This window comes from Mercenaria mercenaria, chromosome 11, assembly GCF_021730395.1.
Source record: "Mercenaria mercenaria strain notata chromosome 11, MADL_Memer_1, whole genome shotgun sequence".
NCBI lineage: Eukaryota > Metazoa > Mollusca > Bivalvia > Venerida > Veneridae > Mercenaria > Mercenaria mercenaria.
In genome coordinates this window covers 56,692,721-56,711,613 of record NC_069371.1, presented here as the reverse complement: position 1 = coordinate 56,711,613, position 18,893 = coordinate 56,692,721, and the positions used below count along the sequence as shown (strand labels likewise).

The following is an 18,893-nucleotide window of genomic DNA, read 5'->3' as shown; positions in this document are numbered from 1 at the left end:
TTGTCACTTTGTGACAGGTGAGCTAACAAGAGCTGTCCATAAGACAGCCAAGCTCGACTATTCGAAATATTGTCACAGAAGCTGGAAATTATTACCCAAAATGTTAAATATCAAAAGAGTTTTAAGTTCAAAAGGGGACATATCAGAGTTATGGGACTTGATGCTATCAACTAGTTTTATAACCCCGAAGAAACATGTTAAGTTTCAATTCAATATCTGCATTAGTTTTGGGGATAGTAACTTGCATGTAAAACTTTAACCAGAATTTTCTAAGTCCAAAAGGGGGCATAATTTGCTCAAAATACATGTTAAGAGTTATGGAACTTGACCCAGTGAGGTAGGTAATTGATCTAGAAAAAGAATAAATAAGTTCCAAATCTATATGCCTTTTAGTAATAGCTGTATGTACTTGCACGCAAAACTTTAACCAGAATTTTCTAAGTCCAAAAGGAGGCATAATTTGCCCAAAATACATGTCAGAGTTATGGGACTTGACCCAGTGAGGTAGGTAATTGATCTAGAAAAAGAAAAAATAAGTTTCAAATCTATATGCCTTTTAGTAATAGCTGTATGTACTTGCACGCAAAACTTTAACCAGAATTTTCTAAGTCCAAAAGGGGGCATAATTTGGCCAAAATACATGCCAGAGTTATGGGACTTGACCCAGTGAGGTAGGTAATTGATCTAGAAAAAGAAAAAATAAGTTTCAAATCTATATGCCTTTTAGTAATAGCTGTATGTACTTGCACGCAAAACTTTAACCAGAATTTTCTAAGTCCAAAAGGAGGCATAATTTGGCCAAAATGAAGGTCAGAGTTATGGGACTTGGTGTTATCAACTAGTTTTATAACCCCGAAGACACATGTGAAGTTTCAATTCAATATCTGCATTAGTTTTGGAGATAGTAACTTGCATGTAAAACTTTAACCAGAATTTTCTAAGTCCAAAAGGGGGCATAATTTGCTCAAAATACATGTTAGAGTTATGGAACTTGACCCAGTGAGGTTGGTAATTGACCTAGAAAAAGAATAAATAAGTTTCAAAGCGATATGCCTTTAAATGATAGCTGTATGTACTTGCATGCAAAAACTTAACCAAGGTGTGACGCCGACGCCGACGCCGACGCCGACGCCAGGGTGAGTAGAATAGCTAGACTATTCTTCGAATAGTCGAGCTAAAAACCCATGTTCCTATTTCTTGAACTGAATCATCGGAAGAGAAAATTACTACAAAATCTCCATTTTCGTGATTTTCATTCACCATATATAACACTTTCAAGACCAACAGTTTTGATGCAGATTAGTTACAACTGCATGTTTGTGAATGACTAGTAAAATGCGTGAATTCCTCAATGTTGATTACTTATAGTGTCAGCGTTTACAGAACCACGTCAGAAAACATGTGATCAGGTTGTTCTAGTGTAAACAACTGCATGTTTGTGAATGACTAGTAAAATGCGTGTATTTCCTCAATGTTGATTACTTGTCATAGTGTCAGCCTTTACAGAACCAAGTCAGAAAACATGTGATCAGGTTGTTCTAGTGTGAACAACTGCATGTTTGTGAATGACTAGTAAAATGCATGTATTTCCTCAATGTTGATTACTTGTCATAGTGTCAGCCTTTATAGAACCACGTCAGAAAACATGTGATCAGGTTGTTCTAGTGTAAACGAAAAATGCCGGAATATTCTGATCCCAGTATCGGATCATTCCTGTTGTTGTTAAGGTCTCACTCGGTAAACTCCATAAAACACGATATGTGATTAACACCTAATTGTTACTAACTGACAGGTACTTATTAGAGGATAACAAAGCCACTGTTCCCCACAGTGTACCTTTGAAGTGTTTTCATCCACACTCCATCTCTTTATTACCTCCATGGTTAGAGCTATTTCTACTTTTTAGCTCTAACAGCCCTTAAAAGAAGTCAAACTGAACACATTTTAGAAACAGTGTTAAAAAGATACTACAGTGAAGTTGAATGAAGAGCCATCAAGCAGTACAGGGCAACAAGTTGCTCAAAGGTTTCTCTACTTTTAGCCCTTATGGCCCATAACATGAGCCAAGTGGCCCCATTCAAAACAAGATGTTTATCTATAGAACACTGGTGCCCTAACTTTCTGTCACTGTACATGATTTCCCGATTCTAGGTGAAATATATTTCAAGATATATGCATCACAAACTTTCAAGCACTTTATGAGTCAAGAACAACTCTGGTCTGGCTGGGAGCGAACAACAGGTGCACAACACAACAGGGACACCAGAGTGAGTACAACAGCCATCATTCTTTGAATAGATGTGATAAAAATGATAATGCAGGATGATGGAAGCAGGACTATCCACTTATATTAACAAAATTCAGGTGAGCTAAGAAACTAAGCTGACTTCATGTTTTTTAGTTTTTATGCCTATTCAGTATATTAGGACTAGCTACAACAAGAAATAACAATGCCTATGGACATATGACGCAGCTACAGTTGGTAGAGTAACGGCTGATGACATCACCAATTTATCTTTCTATCATTTTGCTGAGATAAACTGATTCAGGTATCATTCCACAAATTATATTTGCGGTAGCAAAACAGAAATGATAACTGATATAACATAATTTGGACTAACTTACCATATAATTCAGCCTATGGAGATTTGATGTAACATGATCTAGAATACTTTTCCACTGTAACTTCTGTTGACACATTGAGCACATGTACCAAGGCTCTTGCTTCACATCCTGCTTCTGGAACTCAGTAACCCACTGTATACCTAACATACACATCACAATGTAAAACAAGTGAATGAAGTATTGCCATGCAATACAAAGTCCCCTACTGGAAGGCACATAATTTTCTCTACTGCAGTAAAACATAATAAACTGATATCTCTCAATGATGTATGAACAATATTGTACTATATATACAATATGTTATAACAAAGCCGTTGGATTAAAATTTGCATATATAAAAACCTACAGTTGTTTTCATATGGAATTTTTTTTGGCCAAGTATAAAAAAGATATCAGATAAGTTATTTATATTAACAACAAAGGGAAATTAATCCTTAAATCAAAGGCCTGAAGGGCCCGAGAGTCGGCTAATGATTGATGTACTGGTAGTATAGTCTACCAGTTTCAGTTTGGTTTCAGTTTTTTTTCCCAACTGAACAGAGATTTTGTTACAATAGATGAAATGGACATTCAATCGATGCCTAGTAAAACTTTGATTGACATTATACAAGTATTTAAACCCAATATATTTCTCTAAAATTGAAGAGTGGTTTGCAAAAATAAAAATGTTGAAAGTACAAACTACAATTTGACAGGTGACACTAAGATACTGCCCATGACTATAAATATTTTTCCAGTAAATATTTGCCTCCGGCATTACCAAAACAGGCAATTATCGGCTGGTATATATTCGCACATGATAAAATTTGAATATGAAAATTTATATATTGAAATTGTATAGCGCGGATTGCCACATACAATTTGTAACGGATGAACGAAAGAACTGTTCAGATATTTTACAGATAAGGGGCCTGGCAATAACCGTGTCACAAGCTAGGTATTGTTCAATCATATTATAAGGGATGTGAATTTAACATATACTTACTTTTGCGTTTAAAGATATGTAAATGTTGCTGAGTGTCAATATATAGTGTCATGAATGTTTACACTGACAGGAAAATTGCGCATTCGAAACTAAAAGAAGTTACTCGGACTAGCTACCAATTTCGGAAAAAATAACCAATATTAATAAATGCAGTTCTTTTTTAGTTAAAACCATCATTTATTCTATTTCAGACCTGTTAACCCCTTCAAAACCATGTCATTTAGTCCCCAAGTCTATGTACTTTCAATTATCCGTTTTGATCATGTAGACAGACAGGCCCAGACTGGGCTGAAAAAATGTTTGAGCCATTTTTACGTGGTCGGGTAGCAGGGTGGGTTGGGGAGGGGTGTTCCTTCCCGCTTTGAACTCCCAGTCAGATTTTGAAATGGGCATTGTGGCAGGTGGTAAAAAGGGAAAATGTATCAAACTGTAAAGTGGCAATATGGGGGGAGGGTGTGGGAGGATACCCCCTCCTGCAATTAGGGTTTGGGATATCACCACAAGGGAAATTTTGAAAATGTAGACCCTTGATACAGCTTTGGTGCGATTTCTAACTGAAAATTTTATGTTTCAATTTCTAATATTACCTCTAGATTCTTTTTAGTATCAAAATATTCAAAGTTGAATGACTGTCACTTCATACTTTTACTTTCAGGTCATGCCTCAGCACTAGAATATAAGTCTGATATTGATTCTATGTATGTATTATAAAAATAAATTCTAGAATCATTTCTGTTACAATAATATCTATCATGTCTGTTACTTTAATGTTTAAATTTCCTAACACAGCTCGATATTTACCCAAAATATTATATCCGGATATGATTACACTTTCTTTTATACCGCCAAAATCTCCAGTTTCAACAATATGTTTTACAAATTGCGATGATATGAAGACAGTTTAGCAGCAATTAGCAGTATCTGACATTGAAGTTTACGGTGAAATTATTTAAATCATTTCATAAAAAAAATTGTTTCGTTTAGTCAAAGCACTCTAACATAGAAGATCTACTTTCAATTTCAAAAACTACAAGAAAATACAATTTAATGTTTCGCCGATTTGTTTATTTCTCGAAAAATAAGAAATAAAATCATTTTTAAAATCAGTAGTAATTAAACAAATCAGGTAGAGCTCTTTCTCAGGATAATTTATCCGCTTACTGACTGCAAAAATCAAGCCATGTGTCATCATGAAAAGCAGAATGGGTGACGGTTTCATTTTTTTGCGAACTGAATCGTAAGCAAATTATCCAAACCAGTCAAAATTCCAGAAAGGTTACGATCTAGATTCTTTCTAGTATTACAATATCCTAAGTATGACTGTCACTTCATCTTTTACTTTCAGATCATGCCTCGGGGACTAGAATACCAGTTGACATAGATTTATGTAGGGGTAGGTGAAACTATTAAAAATAAATTCTAGAATCATTTCTGTTACAATAATATCTATCATGTATGTTACTTGAATGTTAAAATTTCATAACACAGCTCGATATTTACCCAAAATATTATATCCGGATATGATTACACTTTTCTCCATTTTCAACAATATATTTTACAAATTGTGATGATACGAAGACATTTAGCAGCAATTGGCAGTATCTGACATTGAAATTTATGGTTAAATTACCTCTTATTTAAATCTTTTCATAAAAAAGTTGTTTCGTTTCGTGAAAGCAGCCAAACATAGACGATCTACTTTCGATTTCAAAAACTACAAGAAAATACAATTTAATGTTTCGCCGATTTGTTTATTTCTCGAAAAATAAGAATTAAAATCATTTTTAATATCTGTAGTAACTAAACAAACCAGTAAGAGCTTCTTCTTCCAATAATTTATCCGTTTACTGACTGCAAAATTCATGTGTGTGTGTAGAAACCCACGCAAAGTTTATAGAAATCATACAATGCGTGTATACGTTCTAGGTGTCCGGGTTTTGTGCATGACATGTTGTCTCATCATTGGAAACATTTGTGCCAAATAATATCAAAATCCCTTCATGGATGGCAGAGTTATGGAACGGACAGGAAAAAAGCCCTGTTGACATCTGACCCAAATTGTGACCTTGACCTTTGAGCAAGGGGTCTGGGATCTGCGCAAGACATGTCAGCTCATCATGGGGAACATTTGTGCCAAGTGATATTAAAATCCCTTAATGAATGACAGAGTTATGAACCGGACACTAAACAGACCCTGTTCATGCCATGTTAACATTTCATTGCTAAGTGTGACCTTGACCTTTGAGCTAGGGGTCTGAAAGTTGTGCATGACACATCGTCTTATTATGAGGAGCATTTGTGCCAAGTAATATTAAAATCCCTTCATGGATGGGAGAGTTAAGGACCGGAGAGGAAAAAAAGCCCTGTTGACCTTTGACCTTCAATTGTGACCTTGACCTTTGACCTAGGGGTCCGGGTTTTGCGCATGACATGTCGTCTCATCATGGGGAACATTTGTGCCAAGTAATATTAAAATCCCTTAATGAATGACAAAGTTATGGACTGGACACGAAATTGTGGACAGACGGAAGGACGGAATTTCCTACATATGGATACTTATGTGGCTACTCTTTTGATCTCTCTATTGTTCTTTTAGCCACGTAAGAGAAAAATAGCCACATAAAAGCCTTATGAAATGAATGACATCAAAGAACAAGAGCTATCACTAATGGTGACAAATGCCCCCGCAGCACCTTGACCTTTGACCTGGTCACCCCAAAGTCAGTAGGGGTGGTGTACTCAATAAGTACTATCAGCAGGTGAAGTTTGAAGATCCTGGGTGCAGTGGTTCGCGAGTAAAGTGCCTTCATGCAAAAAGTTAAATATGTGACAAACGAACAAACGAACGGACAGTTGAAAACTAATATGCCTCCCTTCAGGGGCATAAAAATATATCTGGCAAAAAGTTAAGGATGTTAATAAGAAGCAAATAATTTCATTAGTCAAAATCAATTTAACAGAAAACAAATGTTTAATTAAAGAGTACATAATAAATGTATGATACTTTGATCCCGACTAAAGAATTTATTTTGAATGCGATATGCTTACTGTAATAAGCTTAGCTTTTAAAATTAAATGCAGTTAATTGAAATGCGAGGTTGGGGAATGGTATACAACTTGCATGTTGATAAGTATTCAAGGAGGGTTTGAAAAAAATCTAAAACAAGAGGGCCAAGATGGCCCTAGGTCGCTCACCTGAGAAACACACCATAACAGTGTAAACATGTTTGACCTAATGATTTCATGGAAAAAATATTCTGACCAATTATCATTAAAATTGGAGCAAAAAATCTTGGGTATAAACAAGTATTTTCTTTGATCTGACCTAGTGACCTAGTTTTTGACTCCAGATGACCCATATTCAAACTTAGCCTAGAGTTCATCAAGGCTATCATTCTGACCAAATTTCAAGAAGATCAATTGAAATATACAGCCTCTATCGCATACAGAAGGTTTTTCTTTGATCTGACCTAGTGACCTAGTTTTTGACCTCAGACTACCCATATTCAAACTTGACCTAGATTTCATCAAGGCAACCATTCTGAACAAATATTATGAAATCCAGTGTAAAATGCAGCCCTATTGCATACACAAGGTTTTTCCATTATTTAACCTAGTGACCTAGTTTTTAAACCCCGCTTTATCCATATTCAAACTTGACCAAATTTTATGACAGCAAAACAAACTAAAATCACATACACAAGGTGTTTCTTTGATTTGACTAGTGAACTACTTTCTGGACCCCAGATGACCCATAATCAAAATCAACATAGATTTTATCAAGGCAATCATTTTGACCAAATTTCATGAAGATCAGTTAGAAAAATACAGCCTCTATAGCGTACACAAGTTTTTACTTGATTTGACCTAGTGACCTACTTTTTGATCCAAGATGACCCATATTCAAACTTGACCTAGATTTTATCAAGGCTATTACTCAGACATAATTTCATGAAGACGTATTGAAAAATACAGCTTCTATTGCATACACAAAGTTTTTCTTTGATTTGACCTAGTGACCTAATTTTTGATCCCAGATGACCCATATTCAAACCTGACAAATATTTTATCAATGCAATCATTCTGACCAAATTTCATGAAGATCAATTGAAAAATACAGCATCTATCGCATACACAAGGTTTTTCTTTGATTTGACCTTATGATCTACTTTTTGATCCAAAATGACCTATTTTCTATCTCGGTCTAGATTTCATTAAGGTTATTATTTTTACTTAATTTCGGGAAGATCAATCGAAAAATACAGCCTCTATCGCAAATACAAGCATTTTCTTTGACTTGACCTAGTGGCCTTGTTTTAGATCCCAGATGACCCATTTTCGAACTCGATCTAGATTTTATCAAAGTTATCATTCTGACCAAAATTCATGAAGATTAATTGAAAAATACAGCCTCTATCGCATACACAAGGTTTTTCTTTCTTTTGACCTAGTGACCTAGTTTTTGATCCCAGATGACCCATTTTCAAACTCAGCCTAGATTTCATCAAGGTTATCATTCTGACCAAAATCCATGAAGATTAATTGAAAAATACAGCCTCTATTGCATACACAAGGTTTTTCTTTGATTTGATCTAGTGACCTAGTTTTTGATCCCAGATGACCCATTTTCGAACTCGGCCTAGATTTCATCAAGGTAATCATTCTGACCAAATATCATGAAGATCAGTTGAAAAATACAGCCTCTATCACATACACAAGCCAAATGTTGACAGACGACAGACAGACAGACAGACAGACAGACGACAGACGCCGGACATCTAGCGATCAGAAAAACTCACCTGAGCATTGCTCAGGTGAGCTAATCAGGCATGAAAAAAAAAGGGAGGGGAGGGTGGTTGGGAGGGGGTGTGACCAAGGCAAGTTGGTGACCAGGTGTAGGTGAACAACTTCACATGTTTACAATAAATGTTCATGGAAAAGAAAAGAAAGAAATTTAATGAAATTCTGCCAAACGGTAAGTTTGTTATGTACAAATATGTGGACTTTTAGACAATTAAAGGGCAATAACTTTGAAGTTACAACAGAAATCCCTATGGAACTGTGTGGCACAACCACATTATAGTGCTCTAAATTCTGTTTAAGTTTCATAGTTCTAGGTCAAATATATCAAAAGTTATGATGCAGAAATTGCCATATTTATAGTACCCTATATTATAAGTTAACACTAGAAACTTCTAAGGGCCATAACTCTGGTGTTACTTGGGCAATCTGACTGAAACTTGATGGGCCCCATAACCTCATAGTGGTGAACATGTATATGTAGTTTGTTTGAAAAAAATCTAAAATAAGGATTTTTTTTTTGGGGGGGGGGGGGGGGGGGGGGGTGATCAAGGTAAGGTGGTGACCAGGTGTGGGTACACAACTTCACATGTTTACAATAAATGTTCATGGAAAAGAATGAAAGAAATTTAATGGAATTCTACCAAATGGTAAGTTTGTTATGTACAAATATGTGGATTTTTATACAATAAAAGGGCAGTAACTCTTAATTTACAAAATAAATCTGAATGAAATTGTATGTACACAACCAAATTATGGTGATCTAAAGTCTGTTTAAGTTTCATAGTTCTAGGTCAAATATATCAAAAGTTATGATGCAGAAATTGTCATATTTATAGTACCATATAAAGTTAACACTAGAAACTTCTAAGGGCCATAACTCTGGTGTTACTAGGGCAATCTGACTGAAAGTTGGCGGGCCGCAAAAACTCATAGTGGTGAACATGTGTATGAAGTAATATATAAATATTCCCAACCATTTCCTAGATATGGCTCCGGACGGAAGGAAGGACGGACAGAAAGACAGACAGACAACGCCAAAACTATATCCCTCCGACTTTCGTCGGGGGATAACAAGCTTTTCCTTTGATTTGACCTGGTGACCTAGTTTTTCACCCCAAGATGACCCAATATCAAACTCATCCAAGATTTTATTGAGGGTAACATTCTGACCAAGTTTCATTAAGATTGAGCCAAAATTGTGACCTCTAGAGTGTTAACGAGCTTTTCCTTTGATTTGACCTGGTGACCTAGTTTTTGACCCCACCTGATCCAGATTTTAACTTCACTTATGGATCATCAAGACCATTATTCTGACCAAGTTTCATTAAGATATGGTCATATAAGTGACCTCTAGAGTGTTTACTAGCTTTTCCTTAGATTTGACCTGGTGACCTAGTTTTTTACCCTACATGACCCAGAATCAAAACGGACCTTTAGGTTATCAAGATTAACATTCTGACCAAGTTTCATGAAGATACAGTCATAAATGTGACAAATACAGCGTTAACAAGCTTTTTCTTTGATTTGACCTGGTGACCTAGTTTTTTACCCCAGCTGACTCAGTATCAAACTGGTCCGATATTTCATTGAGGGTAACATTCTGACCAAGTTTTATTAAGATTGGGCCCAAATTGTGACTTCTAGAGTGTTAACAAGCTTTTCCTTTGATTTGACCTGGTGACCTAGTTTTTGACCCCGGATGACCTAATATCAAACTCGTCCAAGATTCTCGTCCAAGATTTTATTGAGAGTAACATTCTGACCAAATTTCATTAAGATTGAGCCAAAACTGTGACCTCTAGAGTGTTAACAAGCTTTTCCTTTGATCTGACCTAGTGACCTAGTTTTTGACCCCAGATGACCAAATATCGAACTCGTCCAGCATTTTATTGAGAGTAACATTCTGACCAAGTTTCATTAAGTTAAGGTCAAAATTGTAGCCTCTAGAGTGTTAACAGTCAAATTGTTGACGACAGACGGACGATGGACACAGGGCGATCACAAAAGCTCACGTTGAGCACTTCGTGTTCCGGTGAGCTAAAAAATCCTTACCAGGTAAAGGTATGTCAAAATACACCTATTAAATGGAGATACCATCCAAGTTCTACCACATAGAAGTGGTCTCGGTTTTTCCCTACGGGCAATAATAAAAAAGTTTCAAAATAAGCTATTTATAGTAACATAAAAAGAAAGTAATTCAAACAAGAGGGCCATGAAGGCCCCGTATCGCTCATCTGACCTATTGACATTCTGACCAAGTTTCATTAAGATATAGTCATAAATGTGGCCTCTAAAGTGTTAATAGCTTTTCCTTTGATTTGACCCAGTGACCTAGTTTTTGAACCTACATGACCCAGATTCAAACTTGACCTAAAGATCATCAAGATTAACATTCTGACTAAGTTTCAAGAAGATACAGTCATAAATGTGGCCTCTAGAGCTTTAACAAGCTTTTCATTTGATTTGACCTAGTGACCTAGTTTTTGACCCCACCTGACCCAGATTTGAACTAGACCTATAGATAATCAAGATTAACATACAGACCAAGTTTCATTAAGATACGGTCATAAGTGTGGCCTCTACAGTGTAAACTAGCTTTTCCTTTTATTTGACCTGGTGGCCTAGTTTTTGACTCTACATGACCCAGATTCAACCTGGATCTTGAGATCATTAATATTAACATTCTGACCAAGTTTCATGAAGATACAGTCATAAATGTGGCCTCTAGAGTGTTAACAAGCTTTTCCTTTGATTTGACCTAGTGACCTAGTTTTTGATCCCACCTGACCCAGATTTGAACTTGGCCTATAGATCATCAAGATTAACATTCTGACCAAGTTTCATGAAGATATAGTCATAAATCTGGCCTCTACAGTGTTAACAAGCTTTTCCTTTGATTTGACCTGGTGACCTAGTTTTTGACTCCGGTTGACCCAATATCAAACTCGTCCAAGATTTTATTGAGGGTAACATTCTGACCAAGTTTCATTAAAATTGGGCCCAAATTGTGACCTCTGGAGTGTTAACAAGCTTTCCCTTTGATTTGACCTGGTGACCTAGCTTTCAACCCAAGATGACCCAATATCGAACTCGTCCAAGATTTTATTGAGGGTAACATTCTCACCAAGTTTCATTAAGATTGGGTCAAAAATGTGACCTCTAGATTGTTAACAAGCTTTTCCTTTGACTTGACCTGGTGACCTAGTTTTTGACCCCAGATGACCCAATATCGAACTCGTCCAAGATTTTATTGAGGGTAACATTCTGACCAAGTTTCATTAAGTTTGGGCCAAAATTGTGACCTCTAGAGTGTTAACAGTCAAATTGTTGACGACGGACGGACTACAACGGACACTTCGTGCTTAATGCAACGACAACAGCTTTTGAGGTCAGTTGCTCAGTCAAGTGTGACTTACCAATTCTAAGTGTTCTTAAATGTATCTAATCTTTACTTTATCTTTAAAACAATAGCTTTAGCAAAATCTTACCTATGACTGGAAATCTTTTAAAGAATTCAGAATATACTGTGAGGAACTTTGACTTTCTACTGCTTTTGATGATTGTTTCATTATGAATTCGAGACTGCAGCAAATCTGAAGTAGTTAGTAAGCACTACAGTTTCATGTCATTATATCAATGTAAGCCTAATCTGTAATATTTCAATGCATTAAGTATACAGCTGAAACTCGATTCAATGCATTAAGTATACAGCTGAAACTCGATTCAATGCATTAAGTATACAGCTGAAACTCTGTATCTCCAACTCACCTATCTCAAAACTCTGGCAATCTCGAAGACATTTTCAGGTCCCGTCCCAAAAACGTGTTAATAAAATATCAATTTTAGCCAACTTTCCATTATCTCAAAGTTAGATGCTTGATTTTTTATTTCAAGATACCGAGTTTCAACTTAATACAAGTAGTAAAAAAGAAACCTAGGAGAGAAGTGTTGCTCCTTTTAAGGTTATATCAGGGGCATAGATAAGAACTGTCTCTGGTTATAGGAGTTACCAGAAGTACACTGTACATCAGTTTCCAAGAAAGCTATACATGTACTAAGTTAGCACAAATGGACCTTAAAAAGACATTAACTTTGCAAAGAAATGTCCTATATAGTAAGCATTACATAAGTATATGTGTTCCAGTTCTGTGAAGTAGGTCAAGATTTACCAACTACAATTAATATTATCACGATATTTTATTGAAATTGTTCAAACCATTTCTGAGATATGATTTCAGACTGACAGAAAATGAAATAAAAACACTATTTATGTAATATATAATTATACACAAGAGGACCAAATGGGCCTAAGTTTTTCACCTGAAAAAAACAAAACTTCTGACTTTGCCTCTAACTAGGTTTGGTGAAAATTCTTTAGGCTGATCATTAAAATAATTACTAAAAAAAAATTCTGTAACTTGCTGTCATGCACCAAAAACACATAACCATCAGAAGAATCATTCAAAGGTATTTCTATTTTAATTCTAGTGGCCCCTGAAAAGGCCCAAGTGCACCCCTTTAAAACAACTTGGCTAAAGACCTAATAATGTTGTTACAGATCATTGGTTTGATGAAGATCCATCAAGCAGTTCATGAGAAGAAGTACTTTAAAGGTATTCCTATTCTAAGCTCTAGTGGCGCTGAAAAGTTTTTCCATACAGACATAGAGGGACCCCAATGGGGCCATTATTTAGTAACTAAACAGACTGAAGGTAGTTCAGAAATTATTTTGAAATTTGGCCAGCACATCCAAAGAAGAAAGTTTTCCATATAGCCATAAAAGGAAAACTAGCAAAACCAGACCAAACAGAATGATTTGGATGAGGGACGGACAGACAAATAAACGACAGATGGCTTACAATTCTAAAAGCTCACCAAGAACTTCATGAGGCATAGTTTTCAGTCTCAAGGTCACTGTGATCTTGAATTTTGATGTACTGACCCTGAAGCAACACAAATCAACTACTAATTGCAGATAATCACCCAGTAAAACTTACTGTGATCAAGCATTCTCTAGTTACTTCAAGAAACCAAACAACCAATGAGCCAAACAATATACCCTCTTTTCTCTGAAAGGGGAGTGAGAGAGAGTGATAAATACATAAATCTAAAGATAATTTTACATAATAACAACTTACTGTTTTCTTTGTTCCAGTCAAATACTTCCTTGTGTTTTGGTACAGCTGTAAAAAACAAGCAAATTCAGTGAATTGGTATACCCTGCCAAACAGGATTGAAAAAGCATTCTCTGCTTAAAAAAAAAACAACTTAAATGCAACTAAATTTTGTCTCTTCGAAAACTATTCATTCTATACTAAACTAGAGGTGCTTTTGAGAAAAGTGCGTATCTCCCACGATTGCTTAATCATCAGAACAGTAAGTCTGTCTTTACATACTGTTTGCAGCCTATTGGTATCTGTTTAGGCTGTTGGAGTTGGAGTAATCTGTCTATATCTTTGTATCAATAATTATTTTCAAGGGCCATAATTCCGAAGTGCCTGAGCTGATATGGCTAGTTATCGAACTTGGCCGAGGACTTATTGGCAAACATACTAAGTTTGGTGCAGATCAGATGAGAAATGTTGGACTTAGAGTGTGGACAAGCTTTGTGACAGACAGACAGAAGTAAATCAATATGTCTCCCACACCACTGTGTGGTGGGAGACATAATTAATGATCTAAAGCATTTTCCTATAATTGATAACAAAGACCTTGACCCAAGCCGTCAAAAATGAAACAAAAACAAGAGGGTCATGATGACCCTGAATCGCTCACCTGAGTAATATGAGCCACATATTTAAAATGGCAAACTGTTGCTAAAATATTAGAAAATAGGTCAGTAGGTTATATTCATGGTCACTGAAAGTCAGTTTTAATATCGGTGTGCAAAACTGTACACGTCATCAAAATTAAAAGGCTGTATCTTAAAAAACAAGAAAGTAGGTCAGTAGGAAAAGGTCACAGTCAAGTGACCCCTAATCGCTTGGGGTCAGGTAATTATAGTAAAACAGACTAGGAAATATGATCTGATAATTTTTTAAGTATTTATTCCTATATAACTTATATAACAAGTGACCTCCAGGGCAGGGCCTCTTTTCACCCCAGGGGCATAATTTGAACAATCATGTTAGAAATCCACAAGGCAATGCTACATACCAAATATCAAAGGCCTAGGCCTGAACTTTCAGACAAGATTATTTTTATTTTTTCCCTACATATGTCTGTTAAATTTGGGACCCCCAGGGCAGGGCCTCTTCACCCCAGGGGCATATTTTGAAAAGTTTTGGTAGAGGACCACAAGGCAATGCTACATACCAAATATCAAAGGCCTAGGTCTTATGGTTTAGACATGAAGATTTCAAAAGTTTTTTCCTATATAAGTCTATGTAAAACTTGTGACCCCCGAGGCAGGGCCTCTTTTCACCCAAGGGGCACAATTTGAACAGTCTTCATAGAGGACCATTAGATGATGTCACATGCCAATTATCAAGGCTCTATGCCTTGCAGTTTTCCACAAGAAGCTTTTGAAAGTTTTTTCTTTCAGTTGCCATGGCAACCCAAGTTCTGCATGGAATTTAATTCTTTGAATAATTTTAAAAGAGGGCCACCCAATGATCATTCCTGTATAGTTTGGTGTAATTCTGCTCAGTGGTTTTCAAGAAGATTTTTTAGAAAATGTTGATGGACTGATGACGCACTACGGACATCGAGCAGTAACAAAAGGCTCAGGTGAGCTAAAAAACTGGTCTCTATGACCCTCTACCAAGGATTTGGTCTGCTTACCTCGTTCATAACTGGTTATTTTGAGAAAACCATTTTCCTACTTTATGTAATGATAATCTAGACCTTGACTATACACCCAAAATACAACTAAGATCATGTTCTCAATGCAAGCTTCCTTAATTCCAAGTATTGGTTTAAAAAATATTTTATTCATACATATACATTTACAACATGAAACGCTACATAATTAAGGCATAAAGAATTGTGTAGAAAGCTTAGCTTATTTGAAACTCTCTCCTTAATTCCAAGTTTGGTCACAATACCCATACCATACTGAAGTTATTGAGCAGAAATACTTTACTATTTTTATTAACAGCAACCAAGATCTTGGCCCAAGTGACCAGAACGCATACCATGCGTCAGTTTCAAAGATAGATTGGTCACGATATCCAATAGCAAATATGGACCTTTGAATGCCATTAAATATGCAAAGAATTACCCTATAGTAAATATTATATAAGTACTAAGGGTCATAACTCAAGCAATTTCACTAACCTTACAGGGCAACATGTTCCAATAACAATTAACAACTAGAGATGCTTTTGAGAAAAGCGCATGACTCCCACAACTGCAACATTGAACAAGAGGACCATGATGGTCCTGAATCACTCACCTCTTCCAACATGACCCAGTTTTGAGTATGACGTCGTTTTTTCTATTATTTGACATAGTGACTTAGTTTTGAACTTGACCTAGGTATTATCAAGATAAAAATTCTGACCAATTTTCATGAAGATCCATTGAAAAATATGGTCTCTAGAAAGGTAACAAGGTTTTTCTATTATTTGACCTATTCACCTTGTTTTCGAAGGTATGTGACCCTGTTTTGAACTTTACCTAGATATCATCAAGGTGAACATTCTCACTAATTTTCATGAAGATCTCATGAAAAATATGGCCTCTAGAGTGGTCACAAGGTTTTTATATTTTTATACCTACTGGCCTAGTTTTTGACCGCACGTGACCTGGTTTCGAACTTGACCTAGATATCATCAAGGTGAACATTCAGATCAATTTTCATGAAGATCCATTGAAAAATATGGCCTCTAGAGAGGTCAAAAGATATTAATAATTTTAGATCTACTGACCTAGTTTTTTACCGCACGTGACCCAGTTTCAAACTTGACCTAGATATCATCAAGATGAACATTCAGACCAACTTCCATACAAATCCCATGAAAAGTATGGCCTCTAGAGAGGTCACAAGGTTTTTTATTATTTGACCTACTGACCTAGTTTTTTAAGGCACGTGACCCAGTTTCAAACCTGACCTAGATATCATCAAGGTGAACATTCTGACCAATTTTCATGAAGATCCATTCACAAGTATGGCCTCTAGAGAGGTCACAAGGTTTTTCTATTTTTAGACCTACTGACCTAGTTTTTGACAGCAGTTGACCCAGTTTGGAACTTGACCTAGATAACATCAAGATGAACATTCAGACCAATTTTCATACAGATCCCATGAAAAATATGGCCTTTAGAGAGGTCACAAGGTTTTTCTATTATTTGACCTACTGACCTAGTTTTTAAAGGCACGTGACCCACTTTCGAACTTGATCTAGATATCATCAAGGTGAACAATCAGACCAACTTTCATGAAGATATCATGAAATATATGGCCTCTAGAGAGGTCACAAGGTTTTTCTATTATTTGACCTAGTGACCTAGTTTTTGATGGCACGTGACCCACTTTCAAACTTGACCTAGATATCATCAAGATGAACATTCTGACCAATTTTCATGAAGATCTCATGAAATATATGGCCTCTAGAGAGGTCACAAGGTTTTTCTATTTTTAGACCTACTGACCTAGTTTTTGACCGCACGTGACCGAGTTTCAAACTTCACCTAGATATCATCAAGATGAACACTCAGACTAATTTTCATACAGATCCCATGAAAAATATGGCCTTTAGAGAGGTCACAAGGTTTTTCTATTATTTGACCTACTGACCTAGTTTTTGAAGGCACGTGACCCAGTTTCGAATCTGACCTAGATATCATCAAGGTGAACGTTCTGACCAATTTTCATGAAGATCTTGTGAAATATATGGCCTCTAGAGAGGTCACAAGGTTTTTCTATTTTTAGATCTACTGACCTAGTTTTTGACGGCACGTGACCCAGTTTCGAACTTGACCTAAATATCTTCAAGATGAACATTCTGACCAATTTTCATGAAGATCTTTAGAGAGGTCACAAGGTTTTTCTATTTTTAGACCTACTGACCTAGTTTTTGATGGCACGTGACCCAGTTTCGAACTTGACCTACATATCATCAAGATGAACATTCTGACCAACTTTCATAATGATCCCATGAAAAATGTGACCTCTAGAGTGGTCACAAGCAAAAGTTTATGGACGCACGCACGGACGCACAGACGGACGACGGACACCGCGCGATCACAAAAGCTCACCTTGTCACTTTGTGACAGGTGAGCTAAAAATGTGTAGTTTCTCTCGATGGCTTTGATGAATGGACCCCATTGAAAAATGTTTAGTTTCTCTCAACGGCTGGGATGAATGGATCCACGCACGCACACACACCAGTAAATCAATATGTCTACCACCCCACTGTGTGGTGGGAGACATAATTACCATGTTTTGGGGTTTTTTTTATACATGTACAGGCAACAAGAGCTTGTAGAACATGAAATGCCCCCCTTGATGCATTCGGTAACTGTTGTTCAGGGTCGACCTACTGACCTCAAAATATATTAGGGTCAACCTCCCTATTAAGTTTCCTGATCCTATGCAAAAGCAGTCTCATGTTTTTTGTCTGGCAATGGTTTAACAATGTGACCTTGATCTACTGACCTCAAAATCAATAGGGGTCATTTGCTGGTCATTATCAACATCCCTATCAAGTTTTGTGAAGCGTTCTCAAGTTATCATCCGAAAACTCTTCCGAGTCACTGTGATTTTGCTTGACCTTTGACCTACTTATCTCAAGATCAATAGGGGTCATCTCCTAGTCATGACCAACCTCCCTATCAACTTTCACAATCCTTGGCCAAAGCTTTCTTGAGTTATCATCTGGAAACTGTAGACCTGTTCTGGGTCAATGTAACCTTGATCTTTGACCTAATGACTTCAAGACAGGAGCCATCTGCTGGTCATGATCAACCTACCTATTCAGTTTCCATGATCCTAGGTCCAAAATCCATTCATTGGTTTTGGAAGAGATGTTGTTTAAAGAAAATGTTGATGAAAAGTGACCACGCCCTCTGGAAGTCATGCTTTTAGAATCAGAAAAATTTTAACAATATTTGTAAAAGGCCACACAAGGACTTTGATTTTGTGTGAAATTATTTAAAATTAGGCTATGAGTTTTATACAAGAAGATTTTCTAAATTTCTATCATATACATATAGGAAAAAGTGATCATGCCCCCTGGCAACCATGTTTTTTGACAAGTCAAAATAATCTGAACAATTTTGGTAGAGGGTCATACAAGGACCATTTGTGTTAAATTATTTTAAAATCAGTTTCACACAAGATTTTTTAAATATCCACTATATACATAAAAGGAAAAGTGACCGCAACCACTGGTGGCCATGTTTTTTGACAAATCGATATAATTTGAACAACCTTAGTAGAGGGTGGCATCAGGCCCATTTGAGTTTAATTATTTTAAAATAAGATTTTTGAAGTTTCCACAACATACATATATGGAAAAGTGACCATGCTCTCTGG

The 18,893-nt window shown here is 36.3% G+C and overlaps 1 protein-coding gene across 2 annotated transcripts in view; it reads right to left on the bottom strand.

Moving 5' to 3' along the window:
* The window catches only part of LOC123532336 (uncharacterized), a 316,884-nt gene that overhangs the window by 55,922 nt on the left and 242,069 nt on the right, over nt 1–18,893 (bottom strand). For both annotated transcript variants that reach the window (XM_053517493.1, XM_045313748.2), the window contains exons 18-20: nt 13,552–13,596; nt 11,902–12,006; nt 2,626–2,765 (exon numbers count right to left, since the gene is read on the bottom strand). In XM_053517493.1, coding sequence (XP_053373468.1) covers nt 2,626–2,765; nt 11,902–12,006; nt 13,552–13,596 — 290 coding nt within the window. The remainder of the gene's footprint in view (nt 1–2,625; nt 2,766–11,901; nt 12,007–13,551; nt 13,597–18,893) is intronic.